Below are 23,304 nucleotides of genomic sequence, written 5' to 3'. Positions count from 1 at the left end.
CCAAACCCACTAAGTCCAAGCCCCCTGACCATGGCTGGCACGATCTCATATTGATTCAGGTCCCTACTCTGCCACACGAACCTTCCAGGAGGAAGTCATCCACGTCTACTTCCTGCTGGTGCAGGTTCAAGGGCCCAGTGATTGTTTTGAGGGTTAAACAATCACAGGCTTTTGCAGGCTGGGTTTAGGGGTTACATTTGATAACACAATTCCTTTACAAATTTAGTAGGCCTTTGATCTATTTGGTTCTGGTCGGTTCCAATGTGAGTGGCCATATCCCAAGATCTTCTCTAGATAGGTTTTCAAGCATAAAGACTCTGATCTCCTACTTACTGGTCACTTCCCCAGCTGGATGATGGCTCTCTTCAGGCTGTCTGAAACAAAAGGCTTGGGTGGGAAAGCGCCATCCTTCTTTGGCAACAGACTCACAGCTTTTCTAAAGAGGGCACTAGTCTTAACTTCTCCTACGGCTGCCACTTTGCAGTTGCCACTCATAAGTGCTTCAGTGCAGATGCAATTGGCTTCTTAAACTCTGAAAAACTCAAAATTACAGGATCCTCAGTTAACCCAAATTATAGGTTATAACAGAGTTCCTCCCTTAGCAAAGTTGTACAGAGTAGCTCGCTCTAGTTTGCGTTCCTCTATCTCTTTTTCGCTAGTAGGACTTTGTTAAAAGTAGCAAGAAGGAGCCAGAAAACACCAACATTCTAAATTTCACATTGCTACATTGCATTGCTATGACCTTAGTTAGCCCACGATATACCCTCCAAGTTGAGGTAGCTAGTGTCTACCCACTAGCTACTCCCAGTATTCACATCCTGGTGTAGAATCTCCCCTTTAAACCTGAACCAGTCCTGTGGCTCACTTTAAAGCCCTAAGAAGATCTGGCAGCTTTCATTTCTGTATACTTGGGATCCAGCTGTCATGTAAAAAAGCCCACGCTAAGCCACATGGAGAGAGAGGCAGCCCTTTCGGCCCTCCCATCACAGTGCCACACACACAAGTGAGGTCATCTTGGGTATTCCATCCCCAGCCACCATCTAACCGAAACCCATCAAAGACGCCTGTGAGACTGACAGAAGAACCACCCAGTTGATTACAGTCAACCAACAGAATTGTGAGAGGTAATAAAATGCTTGTTGTTTTAACCTATTAAGTTTGGGGGTGCATTGCCACACAGTAATAGGTGGCTAACATCCCAGGCTTTGATCAAATGTTTTACTACTGTACAGCAAAGACTCACAGCTTCCCAGTCTGCAATGCCTGAGTCCTTGCCATCTGCAACTCAAGTGCACTCATTATTAAGCATCTAGGTTCTGTCATTTGCAGTGAGTGCCCTATTTCCAGGTACCAAATTCGACATCAATTAGAATCAGGTTTACCTGTGAGTGACAGAAAAATTAAAGTAATAATGGCTTAAAATAAATAAAAGTGTATTTCCCTTTCACACAAATGAAGTCCAGAGGTAAGTAATTAGAGCTAGTTTGACCTTTGACAGTTTCAGGGAACCAGGAACCTTCTCTTTTGTTCCACCATCCTCAACACATAGTTTTCTCTTATGGTCCCAGATGCTTGCTCAAGCTCCAGCCTTTCAACCAACAGAAGGTGAAAGGAACAAAGAAAGATATGTCCCCCTCCCTCTAAGGACATTTCCTGAAGCTTCACAGGATACTTCTGCCTATATCTCATTTGCTAGAACTTACTCACATGACTGCACTAAGCTGAAAGACAGGCTAGGAGATGTGGTCTTTATTCCAAGTGGCTACGTGTCTAGATGTAAATCTAGGGTTCTGCTAAGGATCAGGGGGAAAATGGATGTTGGAACTAAACTGGCCGTGTCTGCCATAGATTGCTCTGATTACAGCAGCTTTTTAGTCAGTGCTGGTTTCTGGAGAGCAAGTCTCCTCCTCTGTTCTTACTTTTCATACTTTCTTTGTCAATTCCTAAAGAAGAAAAAGAAGGAGAAAGAGACGGAGGAGGAACAGGAGGAGGAGGAGGAGAAAATTTGTTACTAGTATTTAAGCTGGAATTAAATTTATATAGAAATTTTGGAGAATTGACACTTTTATGAATTTGTATCTTTATATCCAAGAACATGACATGTCTTTTCATTCATTCAAATCTTATTTTACATCTTTTAATAAGATTTTGTGGTTTTCTCTTTGTAGGTTCTATGCTTTTCTTGCTAAGTGAATTCGGAAGTATTTCATAGTAATTTCCCCCTAATTTTGTTGGTAGGTATTCACTCTAAGAGTTCAACAAAAGATTGACACTTTTTTTTTTAAAAGAGGGGACAGCACACAGTGGCCCATGCAGGGATCGAACCAGCAACCCTGGTGTTAGCAGCAACGTTCTCTAACCAACTGAGCTAACCGGCTGCCCTAGATGGACACTTTTTGCTTCAAGCTTTCTGGCAATGAGTGCTCCTGCTGAGAAGAACTACAAAAGGCACTGAAGAGCTGAGACACCAGCCAGGTCTGCGGTGGCTCAGGTTCCAGAGGAGGGGACAAAGAGAGGAAAGGGAGCTGACAGTCCACAACTACTTTTTATAACTTAATATAAAATTTTCTTTAAAAAAACTAAAGCTTTTGCTTTTTATGTTTATCTTATATACAGTTACCTTGCCCAATTCTCTTATTAATTCTAGTAGTTTTTACTGATCTCTTATGTTTCCTAGGCATACAATCTTAACAGTAAAAAGGGTTTTATCTCTTTTTTTTCTTAAGTTGATAGCAGCTATTTTATTTTCTGATCTTAATGCTTTTGCTAAACTGGCATGGAATAACCAAATAATTCATGGAAAGAGTGGCTCATACCTTGGGTAATGGAATCAAGAAGTTCACTAAAATCTTTTGAACTCCTTACCTGCCAGGCTGTGTGTCCACCCGTGTGTGAATCCAAACAATATCACGTGAGGAAGGCATTGCTCTCCCCATTTACAGATGAGGAAAGGACATGCAGAGAGGTTAGGCAACTTGTTCAAAGTCTCCCAGTGGGGGTGGCAGGGGTGGGAAGGGCAGGGAGAATGAGGAGCCCAAGGCACAGTTGCCACCACCTTCCCTTCTCTCCACCATTTCGCACTGAGTTCTGAAAGGAGTTGTAAACTCTCCCAAGGGAACCAGCTGCTGAGGCAACAGAGCTAGCATTACGTGAGAATCTGCAGGGATGGCAAATGATGGCTTTGTCCCTTATTCGTCTGTTCATTCATTTATTCATTCTCTCCATGAACATTTGTGGTGCACTGAGCACATTCTACGCCAGGCCCTGCCCTGGGCATTGGGGATATAGGGAGGATGAGGTCCAGTAACTAAAGGAGGGGCCTTGGCTCCAGGTGGGCAGCAAGTGGAAGCACTTTCCAGGCAGAGGGAATGGCGTGCACAGAGAATAGGACGAGCCCTCCAGGGTCCCAGAAGGAGAGGTTTAAGTAGAAAAAAGAAAGAGTCCTAGACAAAGTTGAGGGTTTCAGGGTATCTGACAGCAGGCTGTCCTATCGGTCCTCTCCCCTTTGAGCCCCTTACGCATGGTCTGCCCAGTTGCCAGACGCAGATTTGGCTCCGGGTAGACACTTACTCAGTGTTCTCCATGACATACTGTGGCCCAGCAGGACTTGGCAACAATAGAGGGGGCTCGATGCAGGCCGGGTACCATGAAGGGGCTTCCTCCTGCCATAAATCTGCACTGTTGGTGAAGTTGGGAGACACTGCAGAGTTCTATGCAGAAGTAAGTACCTGGCAACGTGAGACCACGTCTCCCTCTCCCGGGCATCAATGGGAGATAGGTACACATGCCATGATGGTATATGTGTTAACAGTGTTCTTGGTTTTAGAGAGAATTTTTCAGTCAATGAAGAAGAATATTTTCTGTGCTAAGAGCCAGGGAACATACCCCTAGCAATTCAGCACTAGTATTATTCAGCACTAGTATAACACACCTCAGCAATTCAGTTCTAGTACAATTAAAGTTCTTGTCAGTTTCACCCTGCAATGAAAGAAGGGCCTGAAGTCCTAACACCCTGGATATGTCTAACCCCATGATTTGGTTCATCTATGCTTAATAGCAAGCCAGCTAGGAAAAAGAAAAATCTCACTATTCAGATGAAGATAAGCCATTTTTTTATAACATGAGAAAGAATACGTCTCTCAAAGCAAAAACCAAATCCAGAAAAATATAAGTGGAACAGGCAAACTTAAAACTCTACGCACAACAAAAGCAAGACTCAGGACACTCCTACAGAACTGCAGGCCATGTGTGAAGAGTCTAGATCAAGTCTCTGGAGGACTGTTTGCTGAAGATGAAAGACCTGACAGCTTCCCTTGGAGACGAGAACACGAGTAAAACTTGAAATCAGCAGGCAGAGACAGTATTTATTACCAAACAAGAAGAGCTAGGAGGAAACTGACTGATGTTAAAAAGTCGAGTGTGCGATGAAACATCCAAGATGGAGAAAAAAATCAATTCTACATCAACATTGCTAAAAAAGGAAACAGAAAAGCCAACATGACAGATCATCTTAAAAGTCTTTAGACTGAGAAAACTTCAACTGAAAAAGTACAGATCAAAATCTTCAAGGGAGAGGAAATGAAGTGACTGAAATTTGTCAAGAGAAAGAAATGGAGTCTCTGAAGAAATTATCTGTCCATCATTACTTGGAGCAAGAGAAGGAAAGTGCCGAAGCAAATGACAAGATGAGCATGTGATAAAGAGCTGAAGACCTCCAGAGAGCAAGTCAAAGACCTTGGAGAAAAGCTGGAAAGCATCGCTTGTTCTTCTCAAAACCAAATTATTTCTCTTGAACTAAAAGGACATGGTCATTGAACAAGAGCGCAGGAGGCTGAAAGAAACCTCTTCATTTCAAGACAACAGATTGCAGATATGAGACAAAGAATATGGAAACAGTGATTAAACTTGAGTTTCTAGAAATGGGTCCTCATGCCTCTGATGATCTAAATGGAGCACTTTTTCAGGGAGCGTTTGCACCACCTCCCCCCATAGCTGGGCAGGGGGCGCTATTTCTTCTGAGATAGAAGGGTCTCAAAGACCCTTCCCTCAGACCCTCTCCTTGGCTGCCAGGCTTTCCTCTTTCTTTCCCAAATCTGGTGTTTCCAATAGATTCAAATGGGGAGTTCATGGCAAGGAGATGTCTTCTTCCTCCCTGTATTAGTCAGGGCTTGCAGGAGAAACAGAACCAGCAAGGCATATATACATACATAAAGAGATTTCTCTCAAGAAATTGGCTTATGTAATTGCGGGGACTGGCAGGTTTGAAATCCGTAGGGCAGGCCGGCCGGCTGGGGACTCAGGCAGGGACTGAGACCACGGTCCACGGACTATACAGTCTTCTTCCGCAGAGAAATCTGTTTTGCACTTAAGGCCCTTCAACTAATTGAATGATTATCAAGGATAATCTCCCTTACTTAAGGTCAACTGATTGTAGAGGTTAACCACATCTACAAAATACCTTCACAGCAACACCTAGATCAGCGTTTGATTAACTAACTGCGTACTGTATATAGCCCAGCCAGGCTGACACATAAAACTAACTCCTGCTCCAGGAAGGCTGGATGAACCCCTCCGAGACGGCTTTCCATCAGGAGCGTGTTGTCCCCCCTGTTGTCCCTCATGGGCTGGGTTTTATTCTGGATACTCCAATCCAGGAAATGGAAGCATGTTACCTCCTGGGTTCATTGAGCCTCACACAGTCCTTCTACTCAAACTCCTGAAACACTGCAAGGATCTTACATCATTTCATTTCATTTTTTCTTCAAATTATTTTTGAATCATCTACATTTTTTTACTTTAAAAAGCTTTTTATACCATAACAATAGAAAACAAATAATCTAACTAAAAATAAGGAAAAGATTAGAAAAAACATTTCTCCAAAGAAGATATACAAATGGCTAATAAGCACATGAAAAGATGCTCAACATCAATGATCATTAGGGAAACGCAAATTCAAAACCACAATGAGATAACAATTTTCACCTACGAGAATAAAAAAGATGACTATAATAAAAGAGACAGACAGTAACAAGGATTGGCAAGGATATGGAAAAATTGGAACTCTCATAGGTTACTGGTGGGAATGTAAAATGGTGCGGTCACTTTGGAAAATAGTTTGGCAGTTCCTCAAAATGTTAGACATATAGTTACCACATAACCCAGCAATATCACACCTAAAAGAAATGAAAACATATGTCTACACAAAAGCTTGTACACAAATGTTCATAGCAGTATTCATAATACCTAAAAAGTGGAAACCACTCAAATGTCCATTAACTGGTGAATGAATAAATAAAATAGGGTATATCCATTCAATGGGATAGTATTCATCAATAAAAAGAAATAAAGTGCTTCTGCATGTTGCATGATGAACCTTGAAAACATCATGTTAAATGAAAGAAGTCACACACAAAAGGCTACATACTGCATGATTTCACTTACATGAAATGTCCAGAGTAGGCAAATCCATACAGATGAAGTAGATTTGTGGTTGCCAGGGTCTGGAAGAAAAGAAGATTGAGAGTGACTGCTAAAGGGTATAGAGTTTCTTTGGGGGTGATAAAAATGTTCTGGAATTAGATAGTAATGGTGGTTGTACACTCTGTGAATATTTGTATAATAGGACATTGAACTGTATACTTTACAAGAGAAATTTTTGAGTATGTAAATTATATCTCACTGAAGTTATTTTAAAACTATATGTAAGGGGGGAGAGGGTTCTAGAAAAGGATAAATGGGGCCAAATATACGGTGATGGAAGGAGAACTGACTCTGGGTGGTGAACATACAATATGAGATATAGATGATGTATTACAGAATTGTACACCCGAAATCTGTGTAACTTTACTAACAATTGTCACCCCAATAAACTTTAATTAAAAACAACAACAACGACAAAAACAACAAACTATATATGAGTGGTTTTACTTTTGCTCAAATTGCATCTTGACATAAATTTCAGGATGTTTTTATAATAGCAAAACCAGATAATATTAATTATTCTCAGGATATATAAGGTCTAGAAAATGTAAGTAGTGAATTCTCTTAACAATATATTATTTGTGAGCTGTTCATCCACTGGAGACATTTGAAACAGCAAAATACTTTTCTCTCTGTCAATGGTTCTGTGTACCACAGTTACAAGAGAACCGTGAAAGTTACTGTTGGCTTGTTGGTCTCAATACATTTTAGTTGATAAAAAGATCTCTCAAAGCCAGGACTGCTGAAGCTGGGATTCCTGTTATACTCTCTGTGTCTCTCACTTGGCAGTCCACACTCTTTCCACCCATCAACATAGCTCTGGAAATTAAAAACAATCTCAACAGTAATAATCAAGCTTCAAGAGTCTATGAATCCCAGGAATTATATGCAAAATGTGACAAGTGTGCATTTTGGCCTGGGCAGTCCACATCCTTTGTTAGCGTCTCAGAGTGGGTCATTGACCATTGATCAACATTTTAGAGACATATGCCTGGTTGGGCTGCGTTTAGATTCTGTAGCAGCATCTGCGGTTTTAGTTTGCAGAGCATCACTTTTTCTTGTCACAGCGCCCCCTCTTTGGGAGGGTGGTGGGGAAGTCTTCCCCCTGAATTCCACACTGCTGCTGGAGAATCTTCCCTTTTCTTCTGGTTACTAAATCCAGAGAATGTAATCTAGAAGCTGTCTGCACGGGTCCCCCACCCCACCCCTCTAAGACAGAGCCAAACAGCCCTTCACGGAGGGAAGCAGGGAGAGCTGGGGAGAGGGGCTGGATCCAGATTCTTCCACCCTCTCCTCCCTTCCTCCCTCCCTCCCTCTCTCCATCCCTTCCTTTCGTCCTTCTGTCCTGTTGTAGGGGCAGAAAATTTAGCCTGGAGAAGGTAGGGGTGGGACGTTCCAGGGACAGAAAGGCACAAGGGTCGAAAACAGCGTGGTTTGAGAGAGCTGGTTCCTGGAGCTGCACGCAGGGATGAGCTCGGTGGCTAATACGATCGGCCATGGAGAATCACCCTGCAAGGCACGCACTGCACGAAGGGCCAAAACGCCGTGGTGCTTCGAGGTCAGGATTACAGAAACCCAGCAGCAAGAGAGGGAAGCTTAAAGGGCCAGGCTGCACAGCCAGGACTGAGGTGAGGTGACAGTACCGTCCTGCGGGGCAGCAGAAAGAAGACTTAGCCCCACCCCAACCAAGGGAGGAGGACCGGCCCCGCCCCGTCCCTGGAATTTTAGCGAAGCAAGGCCAAGGCCACCTCAGTTATCCCTGAACTGAAGGTCAGAGGCCAAGATCAGTCGGGAGGCTGGAGAAGGGACCGAAGAGAAAAGATGACTTTCTCTAGGACCTGTGTACCCCCTATCCTTGCCTCCCCCTTCGGGATTCCACTTGGTAGCACCTTCCTTATCCCCTTATCTCTAAGGCGCTCAGGGAAATGACCCCTGCAGGAGCCGTCTGGGAAATGCTGCCTTGGCCGCCCAGGAACCATGAGCCCTGCAGCTCCGGTAAGGAAGAGGTCTCTGGGACAGGAGGAAGGGTCCAGGGCAGGGTGGGTGCCCTTTTCAAATAGAGGATGGGAACTGTTCTCTGAATGGCATCCTGGATTTGCGTGTAGGTGGGGGTTTGTAGGGCTGAGCTATTCAAGGAATTGACCCTGGATGGGCGGACTGAGGTGGTAGGTATAGAAACAGCCTTCTTTCTCCAGTTGGGCCCCATTCAATCCATTTTTGACTGTCCAGAAGGTGCCTTTCTAACCCATACATTGGACCACCTCACTCCTCATCTTGGAACCCCAACCCCCAAGCTCCAGTCACTAAGTCATAACGTCCACGCTCTTGAGCCTATCACCCAGGGCCCTCGTGTTCTATCCTTACAACCCGGGCAGCTGCATCACCTGCACTCCCCTCGCCCTCCTCCCCACTCCTGCGCGCCACTTCCCAAACACACTGAAATACTGGACACTCTTTTGAACTTCCTTGATCAGCGTGCATATGATTCTCCTACGTTTCCTATTCATCCTTCAAGACCTGTATCAACCTCCTCTGGGAAGCCTTCCTGACTCTCTTGGGCAAAGTCAGACTCTTCTTTCCCATTGTTAAATCACACCCTGTGCTCTAATTGTGGGTTTATGTTGTCTTTTCTGCCAGACTGGAAGCTGGGGAAGGAAAGACGAAGGGCCTTGTCGGATGTTTCTTTGTACCCTCCACTAGCACCCAGTGCAGTGCAGGGCACAAACCGAATATTGAGAAAACATAGCAAAACTGTGAGCCTGGCTTCTCCTTGCAACTTTACTTTTTTCTAGAAAATGAGCTCAGGATTCTTAGGAAAAAGCATTTCATGATAAATGAGTGAACAAATGTCTTAACAGAAAAATAAAATCGCAGGTGCGGCCTCTCAACTGGTGCTCCGGGTCAGGACAGGGCTACCACCCAGGAGCCGAGGCTTACTGCTCGGCTCCAGAGCTGCAGACTACAAATCCCAGAAGGTCTTGTGACAGCACATCTCTCGACGCCCCGCCCCCTCCCAGGGGGTGAGGCGGGGCCGGAGGGCGGGGCACAGGGGCAGCAAGTCCCCGGGCTCAGTCTGGGGAGTAAAATGCCCCAGGCGCTCTGGGGCGCACAAAGCGCAGGCGCAGCGGGTTGGGTGGCAGCAGCATCAAGTAGCGGCCGTTTTGGCAACAGCATCCTGCAACAGGTGTAGACAGGTGGGTGCATCAAGGGGAGGCTGGAGAGGGAGTTTGAACCTGGACCTCTTGTCTTACCTGTGTCAGGGCTCGGAGAGGGGAGGGAGCGGCAAGAGAAGCAGGGACAAGGCCGGGCCTTCCAGCCCAGGTGTGTCAGCCCTTGCTACGCAGCAAGTGGGGGAGGGGCAGAGAGGCACCTGCTTGAAAGTAAGTCGCCGTCAGAAACAGAGGGCGCCTGGATTCCAATCCAAGCTCCATCACATACATGGACAACTCATTTGCTATCACTTAGTTTGTCCATCTATCTGTAAAATAGGGGTAATAGAGTTACCCCTTATCTAACAGTTACCCCTTATCATCTAACAGAGTTACAGTGGGGATAAAGCAACGTAGTATAGTATGTACAGTGGTTCCCAAACTTTGCTGCACATCGAATCACCTGGCGATCTTTGAAGACTATCAGTGCTTGCCTGCTGCCCCCAGACATTCTGGTTTAATTGTTAATGGGGTATGACCTGGGGATGGGGAGTTTTTAAAGCTCCCACTGTTGTAATGGTCAGAAGCCAGGACTGCTGGGAGTGAATCTGGCTCCACTGCTTACTCATCAAGCAGATCTGTGCAAGTGACTCTCCAGGCCCCAGTTTCCTGGGAGTAACAAGGATTGTTGTGAGGCTTCAATGAGATCATAGATGAAAGCACTGAAAAATGTACCTGGCGTCGTACTCAATGACAGCTGCTGCTGCCCCATTATTTTACATACTGTGTAAACGACTCAGGTGGGGTTCAAATGTGAGGGAGGCTTTCCTTATGAAGGTCCCTCGTTTATTGCCATGATTCTAATATCCTACGCTGCCAGCATTTCCAAATTCCAGGGTTTCTAACATTTTCTGAGTTCCTCCCTCCCTGCAGCCTCTACCTGTCTCACAGACATACTTCTACAGATCTAGAAACAGAGGCCAGGAAGAAGGGACTTGGCCAAGGTTATGGAACTGAGATTGGAATCCAGGCTCCTGACCCTCACCCCCATCCCAGCACAGCGCTGGCTGCCCTGCTGATACCACAGGACAGCGCTGCCATTATCTGCCTAGAGCTGAGAACGGAGAACTGGGAGGAGACAGGCAGGCTTGCCTTGTTTGTTTACTAATACTCCATTAAACGTTTCCTCAGTGGCTCCCGCAGGGAGGATGGGGCTGGGGGTTTCTCTCTGGGGAGCTGCTCTGGAACTACTGATGACAAGGCCTGTGTGTCCTGTGTCTCCTCTGACAGGTCCCGCCGGACTCTATCCTGGAAAGTCCTTCTGAAGAAATGGCCCTGGTGAGGGGCGGCTGGCTGTGGAGACAGAGTGAGTAACCCCGGGCCAAGCCCTTGTCTGTTCTGTTCCTTGTCCACGGGCAGGAGTGACGGAAGTGGCTTGTTGGGCCTGCCACAGGGAAACCTTCTCCCAAGAAACCAGGGCCTTTTTTATCCTGCCTTCCTTTGCCCATGCTTTTTCCTGTGTCTGGAATGTCCTTCCTATTCCTGACTGCTTGGTAAACTACCTATTCTTCAAGACCCAGCTCAGATGTCCCCTTCTGGGAGGAGCCTTCTCTGATTTTTCCTCTAACCCCTGCCCCAGCTCCTGCTGTAGCACCGAACTGGATCAGAGGCTCACTTCTCTGTTCCCCCAAGCCTCATCCATATCCTTGGTATAGCATCGCTATAATGTAACCGTCTTTACCAGTGGGTCTCACTCCCCCCGCCCCCATACAGGCCCCAAGACTGCGCTCTTCAAGGGCTCAAGGGGTTTGATCCTCTATGTGTCCACAGCACCCCAGCCCAGGCCTGGCCACACAAGGCTCAGGACAAATAAAAAATGCCTCTCTGCTTTAGAATGTATAAGGATTCCTGGAATCTAAGAAGCTGTTTTACGTCTTTGCCCTGAAGCCAGGGCTCAGCTTCCAGACTCACCTCTGACCACAGTCATGATCTGAGCGGGAGCTCTCCTGGGCTAGAAGCCCACCCCCATCTCATGACTTATTCTCAGTTTACTCAGTGCAGCAAACACTGAGCCCAGGTCCAGCTGTGGGTCCCCTGTCTGGTGGAAGAGGCAGACTCTGCACAAATGACCACCACAAAAGGCACATGTAAGAGCTAAGATAGATAAGAGACTCAGGGTAAGCAGAGGTCTTTGCCTTTGAAGAGACCTGGGACTTGGCCTTGGAAGGCCCCAAGGAAGGAATCAGGTCATTTATTTACCATTCAACTCATTTATGGAGCCCCTACTATGTGTTAGGCCCAATGGGAGGCAATGGGTGAGCAAGACAGAAAGAGGACCTCCTGTCATTTCAGGGGATAGACAAGAGTGGTTACTACATGGGACTTGGAGATAGGGGGACTCTGGGAGCCCACGCTGGGCTCCTGTCCCCTAGCAGGCTCTGTGATCGGCCTTCCTGGGGGGTCTGGAATATCCACAGGCTCTATCCTCCGCCGCTGGAAGCGGAACTGGTTTGCCCTGTGGCTGGATGGGACCCTGGGCTATTACCATGACGAGACTGCGCAGGACGAGGAAGACCGCGTGCTGATCCGCTCCAATGTTCGCAACATAAAGATCGGTCAAGAGTGCCATGGTGAGAAGAAGCCTTTTCCTCTCTAGCACTGTGACTCTGGGTATAGCCCTCCCACTGTGTCTGTTTGGGAACATTCACACTGGAAAGCTCTTTGCAACTTTCAGAGGGTTTCCACAGATAATGCTTCTGGGTCTCTGTCAACTCCAATTCATGTGAATGTGAATTAAGAAATCAGTTCCTTATTGAGTTCCTACCCTGTGCTGGGCCCAGGTTCTATGCTGGCGTCACAGAGGTGAGGCAGACACAGTTCCTGCCCTCTACGTGCTAGGAACTGGGTAAAGATGAAAGGAAATAAGGAGGCTCAGAGAAGTTAAGTGACTGGCCCAGAGTCACACAGCAAACCTCAATCCAGGCTCAGGTCCCAATTATAACAGGGTTACTGAGAGCTAGATGGACTTAACTAGGGAAGCAGGCAATGTGGAAGGGTTGACAGGCTCTAAAGAGTAGAGCAGAATCCCAAAGATCGTGTGTGGGATCAGAGGCGGTTGGAAGTGGCCAATAAAGAGAACCCAGGGAAGTCAGTTCCTATTCTTGTTCCTGGTTTTTCGGGGGTATCTGGGGCTTGTGCCCTATAGAAACCCCTTATCTGTGTGTCTGCCTTCAGATGTGCAGCCCCCAGAGGGCCGGAGCCGAGATGGCCTGCTGACCGTGTACCTACGGGAAGGCTCCCGACTGCATCTGTACGCGGAGACCAAGGACGACGCCATGTGAGTCACTCCCAGAAAAGGACGGGATGGGATCTTGGGGAATGTGACTAGACACTTCCCCTTCATTGGGCCTTCTGGTACCCACTGAGGTTAGAAAGAGGGGGCAGAGACCAGTCAGCTTGGTGGAAGCTGGCCAGAGTGGATTTGATGGGCTCATGGTGATTGGGATGGTACCCAGTAAACTCCTCACCTGGTCTGTGATGCACTCAGGACTGCTGGGGCAGGAGTGTGCATACCTGCTTCGGGTGTGTGGCCCCTGACCATCCAGAGTCGCGTATTTAGCAGCCTCTGAGGTGAGCCCTTGCTTGGGGCTGATACAAAGGAACAGAGCCCCGTGGCATCCTCAGTGGCCCCTCCTTCTCACTCGCTTCTGAGAAGATGCCCTGGTGGGCAACTGATCTGAAGGGCAGACCCTGACGTACCTAACTGAGGCAGCCAGCCGTGCAGCAGGGGCAAGCCCCGGTCAGACGCAGACCCACCCTGCGATCTGGGTGTCTTCCTCAGGCACCGGCTGCTCACTCACATTCTTTCCCTTCCTACCCTCTGGCGGGAGATCAGTTGGCCTTCGGGTTGTAGGAGAGTGAAAGAGATGGGGTGTGTAGGAGTGGGGGAAGCTGAGCTCTGGGTAGACAAAACACAGAGCCGCCTTGTGCACCCCAGTTAGATGCCATGGCAACCAACAAAGGCCCAATTGTCCCGTGTCCACTGGGCCCTTCCAGGGTTCTGGGGTCAGAGCGTTGGGGAACTGTTTGTAGGTTTGGGATGTGGAGGGGGGCTGCCGCTAAAGAACCAGCCCACACGTATCAGAATCTGAAGGCCCCTAAGAGACCCCCCAGCCCAGCTGTCTATTGTCTAAATGGGGAAACTGGACCTTCTGGAGGCTTAAGGACTATGGACCAAGACTGAATTAGGTTCTAGCTCAACTGAGGGCTCCGTCCATGTGACTGGGGTAGGGAGGGGGTCACTTTTATGTATTTGAGATCTCCCCCTTCACAAGAGACTGGGGCTAGGGGCTGGGTGGGGGAAGGGATGTCTAAAATGTAGAGCCCATTTCCCTTTTCCTAGACTCCCTCCTCATGGTCTGGTGGGATTTGTTTTACAGAGCTTGGAAGACGGCGCTACTGGAGGCGAACAACACCCCGGTGAGCCTCCATTCCCTCCCTCTCTCCTCCCCACCCCTACCTGCCATGGAATCATGGGTGACTCAGACTCGGTCTCCGCCTGCTCAGAGTTCTCGATTCCCATATATATGTGAGTGAATAGACTTGTGCAGACTCGGAGGCCCTGAGTCCTAAGCAGAAAAGGACAGAAGACAGCCTATTGGTGCTCGGAGGTGGGAGAGAAAGGCCTCCAAGAAGGCTTGTTTAAGGGAGTGGCATGTGAGCTAGGGAAAGGAAGTGTTCTTTTATCGAGCAACTATTATGTGCCAGGTGTGGTGCAGGTGCAATTCCAGCTACACCTCATGACAGTCCTGTGAGGTTGGGATTATTGCTCCCTCCCTGCAGATATAAGACTGAGCTTCCTTCATGTACACAGCAAATATTTACTGAATTCCTACTATGTGCCAGGCACTGTGCCAAAGGCACAGAGATGAACTAAAGAGATGTGGGCCCTGCCCTCCTGGACTCAGCCTATTGAGGAGCCAGACATGAAGCAACTAATTACACAGTGAATGATTCCATTGCAATGGTGGTAACTGCTCTGACAGAGACACGCACTGTGCATTCCGTGTGGGACCACCGTGGTGGCCTGGTCCAGGTAGGAGTTCAGACAGGCTTAAAATGAGACCTGAAGGATAAGTAGAAATAGGCTGGGTAAAAGGTGTGGAGTGGCGTCAAGGGAGCAGCTTTCCAGGCAGAGGGAACTGCATGTGCAAAGGCCCTGAGAAGGGTTGAGACTCCCGCAAGTTGAAGAACAGAAGGAAGGCTGGGGCGGCTGGAGCTCAGGGAGAGGGAAGGCATGAGGAAGGGGGTTGGCAGGGCCAGGCATTGTGGCCTGTGTTAAGGATGTCTGTTCTGCTAAGAGCACCAGTCCTTGAAAGCTGCTAAGCAGAAGGGTGGCATAAACAGATCAGACCAGGTCTGTATTTTTAAAAAGATAGTCTGCCTGGTAGGTAGGGAATGGGTTGTAGAGGGTAAAAGTGGATGCCCAGAGACCAGTTAGAAGGCTGGGAAGTGTCCAGGTGACTGACTGGAGATCTGGACTAAGGCCTTGCTGGCAGAAACAAGCTGAGGAGGATAAGACCTATTTACGAGGTAGAGTCAATAGAGACTGATTGGTGGAGGAGCTGCCCAAAGCCCCCAGCTCGTGGTGGTGCAGCTTGGCCTTGACCCTTATCTGCCCAACTCCAGGTCCCATGCTTACTCATCTATCTGTGGCACAGTGGAGCCCTTCTCAGCTAGAGAGAGTGTGCTGGGAAGTAGCAGGGAAGCCTGGGAGGCATTTAGAAACTCCCTCGGGCATCTACTTGCTGAGAGCTGCGCGCAGTGCTGAGCATCTGGCATCGGTTATATCATTTAATCTTCCAACAACCCTGGCAGGGGGTTGATGTTTGCAGTCCCATTTTACAGAGAGGGAAGCTGAGGTTCAGAGGGGAAGTGACTTGTCCCGTCTCATAGTCTTACATCAGTGGAAGAGCCTGTATTGGAACCTAGGTCAGCGTGAGGTTTTGAGGGGAGGGCATTATCTGCAGCAGGAACTGTATGAGCAGAGGCAGGGAAGTGACCCGGGCACATGTGTATGTGCACACGTGTATATCTAAGGGCCAGGAGTCCAGCCTGGCTGGAGGGTAACGCATGGAGGGAAAGAAATGGGAGAGATGACCTCTGAGGCACCACGTCACAAAGGGCCTTGAAGTCCAGTTGAAGGGACTGCACTTTCTCCTGAGGGTTGTGGGGAGCAGTGACAGGCATTAAGCAGGGAGAGCCGCGGTCGGACTTCGGGGAGCAGACTCAGGCTTCTGGGTGGAGGCTGGATTAGAGGAGCTGGGAGTGAGGAGGTGGGGGCAGCGGTCAGCAGGATGGAGGGACATCTGGTTGGGCTCAGCTGGCTCTGAGCTCTAAATCCCCCTTATGCAGGGCAAATCAGCCCCACCCAAGAGAGGAAGAAGGAAGGTGAGGACTGACCGTTCTGCGCTCTGTGACTCTATGAAGCTGCCTTATCCCTTCTCTGCCTGTCCGCTCTCCTGCTGCTGTGCTTACCACGTCTCTCTGCTCTGACCCTCTACGCTACCTCCCACTGCTCTGCACACACACACGCCTGAGCATCCAGGGCTTGCTTGAGCAGGGTGTCTTTGTGCCTCTGTTTTCTTGTACAGTGTCTGCCTGTTTCTGAGTGTCCATGCCTGTGTGTGGGCTTCTTTCGATCCTGTGCCTATGTAGGAGTGACCCGCACTTTGTCCCTCCCCAGCCTTCAGGTTTCTATCCTATTCTGCAGGAAGGCTCCAGGAGGAGCCCCTGAGCCCAGCTGTTCCAGGGAACACAGGGCAGGGGCTCAGCCAGGGTCAAAGCTGGGGGGCCAGTACAGGGGGCAGGTGGGTGGGAGGGCAGATCTGTCCTCCCTGGAGCCTGGGAGCCTCAGCAGCCTGAAGCAGGGAGAGGTGAGCTAATTCTGGAGACACACTACTGATACTTCTTCTTTGTGTAACTTCGGCAAAGCCACCCCCTCCGCAGTCTCCCCCCATTGCCTTGGGCTAAGGAGGAAGAGGGCATCCCCATCCCCTGCCCAGCTGGCAGAGGCTCTGGTAGGGCCTGGTAAGAGTGCTGAGTCTCTCCAGATGTAGGGGGCCTCTGACACCTTCCTCCCTTCCCCTTGGGTTTCTGTGGCTTGAGCAGGCCCCAGAAGGAGCCACCGTCCCTCCCAGGAGTCGCCGGGTTTGCCCCAAGGTCAGGTGTGTGACCAGCTCGTGGACCCCCTGTAAGGTTGAGAGGCGGATTTGGGTAAGTGCTGGCTCAGCCCTCCCTGCCTCCATTCTGGCCACCAGGATGTGCCTCCAAAACTGGGCTAGGTTACATTGCTCCCCTGCTCACAAACATTCCATGGCTCCCTGTCACCCATGGGACCCCAACCGCAGCCCTGCTTTCAAGGCCTCCGGGACGTGGCCTGGGCCAGTCTCACCTACCACAGGCTCCTCAGCCCCTGGGCTTCAGCTGCTCCACTGTACCTCTGTCCTAGCTGCTCCAGACCTTTCCCTCTTCCCAGCCTTGGCATATGCTGTTCTCTCTGCTGTGAAGATGCTTAGTTTCTGTATTCACCTGACGAACTAATGCTTATCCTGTAAGACCCACCTCAAAGGTTGCCATCTCCTCAGGGAGGACCTCCCGACCTCCAGGCATCATCACGCCCTCCCACTGCCCACGGCACCAATGCTTAGCACTGTCTTCCTTTTGCCTGGTTTCAAATCTGTTTATTTCTGTCTCGATTCTCCCATGAGATCTGGAACGTCCTCCAAGGCAAGGACCGGGCCTGATCAGCTCTTTCCCTATGGAGCCTGGCAGTGCTGGGTATACAGCAGGAGGTCAGTGAGGGATGGGAACTCTCTGTTTTGACCCTCATTATTCCTTGTGCCTGAGGGTTGGACACAAGTAAGCCTCAAACAAGTGAATGAAGAAAGAGGGAGGGAGGAGTGAAAAACCTCTGTTATGGCATCACTACTGCACATTATAATTTAATCCATGTCTGTCTCCCTGCCCACCTCCCTGCCCAGTGTTTCTGGAAAGCAGGATTTGGGGTGAATCCTCTTCTGTCCCCAGTGCTCAGCCGGGCATGGGATGAGCACAGTGGGGGGCTTGCCTTAGAGTATCCGTGGTCTTAGAGTAACCGTGAGCTCCTTTTCTAGCACAGTGGCGCTCAGTGTGGCTGTGCCTTAGAATGCTTTAAGGGCTTAAAAAAATATACCAATATTCAGATCCTACGTCTCGACGCTCTAATTTCATAGGTCTGGGGTGCGGCCTCGGAAAGCTGTGGTTTAAAACATTTCTCTGGTGCTCCTGATGTGCGAGAACCACGGAGCCCAGAAGTGTTAGCGCCACGCAGTTGCTTAGACGTGGCTCTGCTGGATTATCGCTGTGCCTTGGGAGTGGGCAGTGTAGGAATGACTGTCCCTATTTACAGATGAGAAAACCAAAGCTCTCAGAGGGCATCACTTGACCAGGGTCACTTAATTCATCGGTGGCAGGGCTGGAACCCCAGCCCAGCATTGTGAGGAACACCCCCAAGCCCAAACTAGGATATAAGTTTGTTTAAAGTGAGGATTCCTAAAAATAGGAATTTAAAGGCGATAAACCTTTTAAATCTTATAATAAATACACAACAGCTTTTCTGAAGGAAGGGATTTATGTGCATGCGATTTCATGATTGGATGACCCTGTCCTCACTTACAAAAGGGGCTGGGCCTGTGGAGAGGATCAGGGATCAAGGCCTTAGGTTCTGTCCATGAGGTCTCTGGGGATCTTTTGCCCCGTTGCCAGGTGACCCACATGACTTTACCTCTGGGCCTCTCAGGCCTGGCGGGTAGAAACAGGTGCCCCATAGGGCTATGATTGTTTTCCATTCTTTCCAGGGCCTGACAGGGCCAGTGGCTCACGGTGCAGCTGCAGAGCAGGTGTAGGCTCTGGACCGCCACTTCCCTACCCATGAAGTTGGGGATCTGGTGCTTAGATCTCTCTAGCCCCTTCTAGGTTTGAGCTCAGATCCTGGCCACCCCCACCAGGAAGCCCTATTGGATCTCCCTTGGGGGAGCAGCACCATGAGGGAAGTCACTTGAGACTGAGCATTGTTTGTCTGAGCCTCCTGCATTGCTGTACTGTCATTGTCCCCAACTTGAAACCGGACTTAGAGTTGGATGATCTTAGTTCCAGTCTGGCCCTGTATTTGATGCACTTAAGATAAATTCAATAATTAGGCACCTACTGTGTTCCAGTCAGACCTGATTAGACCTAGTCCCTGCCCTTGGTGGTGGTGATAGGTGTGTCTCCAAGAAGGATGAGAGAGGTACACACTCACAGGGGCACAAACGATGATACTACAGAGTGACTGGTGCTGTGCTGTGATGAAGGAAGTCTAAGGGCGATGGGTGCCCAGAGGGGACCCCAACAGAACCTGAGGTTCAGGGAGAGTGATACTTGAGCTGAAGCTGAAATACAAGTTAGGTGGTTGAATAAGAAAAGGTAAGAAAGGCAGCCCCATTGAAGGAAAATGGCACGGAGAGTTGAAATCACAAGGTGTGCTTGGAGAATTCCCCTTGATAGCCATACTTCTTGAAAGAGATGTCATGACGTGTTGGTTCCATCCCTGACTTCTCAACCATTCTTTAACTGCTCATCGTCTGGCTGCTTCCCCCAATCACCTCCGAAAAATGTTTTTTCAAGGTCACCCACAGCTTCCAAGTTGCCAAAACCAATGGCTTGTTCTCTTGGCATTGGCCAAGAGGACGGACAGAAGAGCATATTTAGAAGGTAAACCATGAGACGTGATTGCTAATGTGACGTGGAAGATGAGTGTGTGAAGACGAGGATGGAGACCCGATGACTTCATTTGAGTGCATGGTGGTGGCATTTAGTGAAAAGCACTTACAGAAGAACAGGGTTTAGGGGATGGAAGGAGGATGACATCACTTTGAGATGGGTGGAGTTTAAGACACCTGGACTTCTAAGGGGAGTTGGACCATTTAGGTGTGAAGCCCAGTTAAGGAGAAATAGAGGATGGAAGGGGGCTAAGAAGGAGCCATGAGATAAGGGATCCTGTGGATAAAATGAAGGGCTTGGATTAGGAGCTTCCATTTCATTCATTGGTTCTTGTTATTCACTAGGCCCTACTTGTGACACAAATGAATCAGAGTCCTTGCCTATAGGTAGCTCACATTTGGGGTGCAGGCAGGAAAGGCCAAGAGGAAGGATAGGAAGGAATAAGAGGCAGGCACAAGCATAGTCCAAAGAGAACTCAGGAAGAAAGATTCTTTCTGAGCCCAGAAGGGCTTCCTGGAGTGCACGACTTTTGAGTTAGGCTTTGAGGGGTTGGTAAAAATCTACTGGGTGAGGGAAGGGGACAGGGAGTATATTCTTCCCTCCCAGAGAGAACACTGGCGATTATTCTCTGAGCCTCCATTCCCCAGCTCTGTGGCAATGTGGAGATAATAATGTGTGTTGTAAGGAGTAGAGGCAGTAACAACGTGAACACCTCCCTCAGGACCTGGTACATGGTGGCTGCTCGATAATACTACTTTAGTTACTTCCCTCCCCTGCCCTTCCTATCCTGTCCTTCTTCCCCAACCCCTTTTTATTTCCTGGGCCTGGGGCTTGGCCAGGTCTCCCTCCCCGTGACTAGGAGAGTAGAGAGATCCATTGGGTTTTCCAAGTGGAACCACTGGAGAGATGCTAGCACATATTAGACTGTCTATGAAGGGAAGTTGGGAGCCATGGAGAATTTTTGATCAGGGGAGTGCTAGGTAGGGAGGCCATGGCAGGAAAATGGCATCACGGGGAGCTGGATAACAGGGGCCGAAGCTTTAGAGGACAAGGATCATGGACCTTGTCGGGAGGCAGGGCCTTTCTCCAGGAGCTTGCTGGTGCCTGGGGACCAACATCTAAAGTTGGGGAGGCGTCTCTGTGGGCCTAGAGGGACTTGAGCTGGGTGTGGTGGGTAGGGGATCAAACCCGGGCCAGGGAGTTCCTGGGCCGCTAACCCTGCAGGGCTCCCCAGGTGCGTGTCTACAGCCCGTACCAGGACTACTATGAGGTGGTGTCGCCCAACGCGCATGAGGCCACATATGTCCGCAGCTACTATGGACCACCCTACGCAGGTAAATCTCAGGCCCGCTCCGCCCTCTGTCTCGATCCAGCGCCAGGCCACGCCCATGGTCCATCCGTGGGGACCAGGCCCCACCCTTTTAATGACCACGGATTTTCCCAGGCAGGACCCTCTGCAAGGCCCTACCCATCCCGAGACTCGGAATAGATCTGGACCAGAGCCCCTCCACATTCCAAAGCTGACCTCACCTCCTCAGGCCCGCCCCTTTTCTGCCTCCATCAATACCCGTTCCTGGGCTGGTAGCGACCCCTGGTGGCTAAGGCAGGAACAGGCGCCTCCTACCGCTTCAGGTGTGGTCTGGAGGTTCTTAGAGATCCCGGGAATTCCTCGCCTTTCCACCCTAGCCCACCACGATCCCACAACATCCGTAGCGGGTCCAAGGCCTGGAAGCCGTGGGGACGGGGCTCACGTCCTTCCTGCGTTAAGGCCTTAGTTTCTCCGGCTGGGGAACAGGAGAGTGGGCTCAGCGCCTTACCTTGGGTTGGGCTGGAGTCAAGCGGGAGGAGGGGAATGAAGATCGCTCTGCTCCCTCCTCTGACGTCCGTGGGTCTCACTGGCTCTCTCCGCAGGCCCTGGCGTGACGCACGTGGTAGTGCGGGAGGATCCCTGCTACAGCGCCGGCGCCCCGCTGGCCATGGGCATGCTCGCAGGGGCCGCCACGGGCGCAGCGTTGGGCTCGCTCATGTGGTCGCCCTGCTGGTTCTGAGTCCTGAGACTCGGCGAGTGGACCCTGCGCATAGAACGACAGACCTTTTTTCCTCTTTGACCCCACCCTCCAACATCCAAGACCTGCCTTTCCTCTCCATTAACCCCTTCTGAACTTGGACCATCCCTCTTACTCCCCACACCCTCACCCCAAAACTGGAAGAAGCTATCATCCCAGGCACACACTTAACTCAAAATCCTTGTATCTACCGCCAGACGCCCCAGAAATCCGTAATAGACACATATGGATATGTTTCCCCAATACACATCAGGACACAGAAAACACAACTCATGTGGCTTCAAGTTCCCCAGGCTCTAGAGACACACGATTCAAGTTCTTCCCTCAGGTGGCTCCAGGCTTGGTGGGGGAAAACGGGTAAACACTTGACAAGGCGGAGTTATCAGTCCTTTGACGGAATGAGGGCAGAGAGTGAGGAAGGTAGGCTAGGAGCAAGAGTGCAGAGCCATGACCATCATGGCATGTCCAAAGAACTTAAAAGGAGTTCATTTGGGCTGGGGTTGGGACAGTGGATCAGATCATGATGCCCCTCCAGGCTAGGAAGCTTGCTGGGTAAGGAGGTGATGTGAGGTTTTTTTGGAGGGAAGTTTCAGGATTGCACCTATAATGGATATATTGCCTGTTTTTGTTAATACTGACACATGCCCAAACCCAAAACACTCCCCGAGTTTAGCCCCATCCTTCCCACTACTAGCTTACTGGGTCCCATTCCTTCAGTGGTCAGAGAGCATCTATTTCCCATGTCAGGGTGCGTGGGGCAGCAAGTAAGCTGAACCTGGGGTCCCCTTGCTTGGAGGGGGGCAGGTGAGACCTATTTGGGACCCCCATCCCTAGGAAGGTGCCTCCATTGGGAAATGCACTTCTACTCCCCAGAAGCTTGGACCTCTGTCCAATAGTGTGACTGTCACCATCTCAGGCTGTGTCTCCTTCACTCGGGGGTAGATGGCAGTGTTCACTTCTGGGTCCTCATCCACCTTTGTCTCAGCCCCAGGAGGCCCCACCCACATGTGTGTCCCGGCGGGTGGCCCAGCAGTCCCCATTTGGTCCCCTTCGTCTCCTCCCCCATCCTGTCCTAATCACCATAGAAATGTTAACATTCTTACCCAAGTAGCCAGCGTAGCCTGCTAACATTCCCCTGTAGAAAGGGGCTCTAGTGGCCCTGCTGCAGAAACTAATAAAGGTGTGGTTGGTTCTAGCCCTGGCTCTGGCTCTGTTTGTTCTCTCTGGGACAACTCCATGACTCTGCTCCTACTTGTGCCTTCTCTAGTAGTGAGAAGAGTGTTCTGACGTCAGGTAGAACTGGTGACGTATGTTAGCGGGGCAATTTGGGGCAAATCACTTAACCTTTCTGCATCTTGCGTTCCCTACCCACGGGGTAGCAAGTTGAAGTTGCCCATTCCTAAAGGCTTGAGAGGCTGGACCAGGGTCCCTGTCATCTGAGCTTATGGGTGACCCATGCCCTACCTGCTTTCTGAGTTCTGTGGTGCTGGGGTCTTTTCCAGTAGGTTTCCATCCTCCTAGAGTTGAGTCAGTGAGTTGGTCTCATGGAGACCAGGTGGCTAGGGAGGGAAACACAACCAGCTTGCATCAGGCTTTTTGAGGCTGCAAGTGACAGAAGCCCACTGCTCAAACCGATTCAAGTCAAAGGGAAAACATTGGGCCACGCTAACTGGTAAGTCCAGAAATTACTTGGTCCAGGGACTCAAAATGTGTCACTTAGACTTTGTTTCCATGTTTATAGCCACTGGGCTAGTTCATTCAGAGGCTGCAGTGATATTCAGCAGCTCCAGACTAATGTCCTCTGGGAT

At 49.6% G+C, this 23,304-nt stretch overlaps 2 protein-coding genes across 8 annotated transcripts in view; one reads left to right on the top strand and one right to left on the bottom strand.

The window, feature by feature from the left end:
• The window catches only part of FAM168A (family with sequence similarity 168 member A), a 189,763-nt gene extending 168,494 nt beyond the window's left edge, over positions 1-21,269 (bottom strand). The window contains exons 1-2 of the mRNA XM_074335805.2: positions 21,248-21,269; positions 6,442-6,500 (exon numbers count right to left, since the gene is read on the bottom strand). The gene's annotated coding sequence lies outside the window, so the exon portion shown is untranslated. The remainder of the gene's footprint in view (positions 1-6,441; positions 6,501-21,247) is intronic.
• Positions 8,443-22,691, top strand: PLEKHB1 (pleckstrin homology domain containing B1). Of its 7 annotated transcripts, none has more exons than XM_088791581.1 (9): positions 8,443-8,475; positions 10,920-10,995; positions 12,107-12,259; positions 12,864-12,966; positions 14,069-14,108; positions 16,044-16,079; positions 16,800-16,904; positions 20,665-20,764; positions 21,342-22,691. In XM_088791581.1, the coding sequence occupies exons 1-9, from the start codon at positions 8,458-8,460 to the stop codon at positions 21,476-21,478; spliced, it is 768 nt and encodes a 255-aa protein (XP_088647707.1). In that variant the 5' UTR covers positions 8,443-8,457; the 3' UTR covers positions 21,479-22,691. The 7 variants fall into 7 exon arrangements, with proteins under 7 accessions (XP_088647707.1, XP_074191908.1, XP_074191909.1 ...); XM_088791582.1 differs by lacking the exon at positions 8,443-8,475 and adding an exon at positions 9,517-9,674; XM_088791583.1 differs by lacking the exon at positions 8,443-8,475 and adding an exon at positions 10,749-10,771.
• The last annotated feature ends 613 nt before the right edge of the window (positions 22,692-23,304 follow it).

This window comes from Rhinolophus sinicus, chromosome 14, assembly GCF_057876585.1.
Source record: "Rhinolophus sinicus isolate RSI-liver-muscle chromosome 14, RSI-T2T, whole genome shotgun sequence".
Taxonomy (NCBI): Eukaryota; Metazoa; Chordata; class Mammalia; order Chiroptera; family Rhinolophidae; genus Rhinolophus; species Rhinolophus sinicus.
Note: the sequence above shows the minus strand (reverse complement) of the source record. Positions and strands in the feature narration are given on the sequence as shown.

What these genes read in the sequence shown, in the direction of transcription:
- PLEKHB1 (XM_088791581.1), top strand. An exon ending in CGGCTGGCTGTGGAGACAGA is followed by an intron (nt 10,996 to 12,106) that starts GTGAGTAACCCC and finishes GAATATCCACAG; the next exon opens with GCTCTATCCTCCGCCGCTGG. An exon ending in GAGACCAAGGACGACGCCAT is followed by an intron (nt 12,967 to 14,068) that starts GTGAGTCACTCC and finishes TTTGTTTTACAG; the next exon opens with AGCTTGGAAGACGGCGCTAC.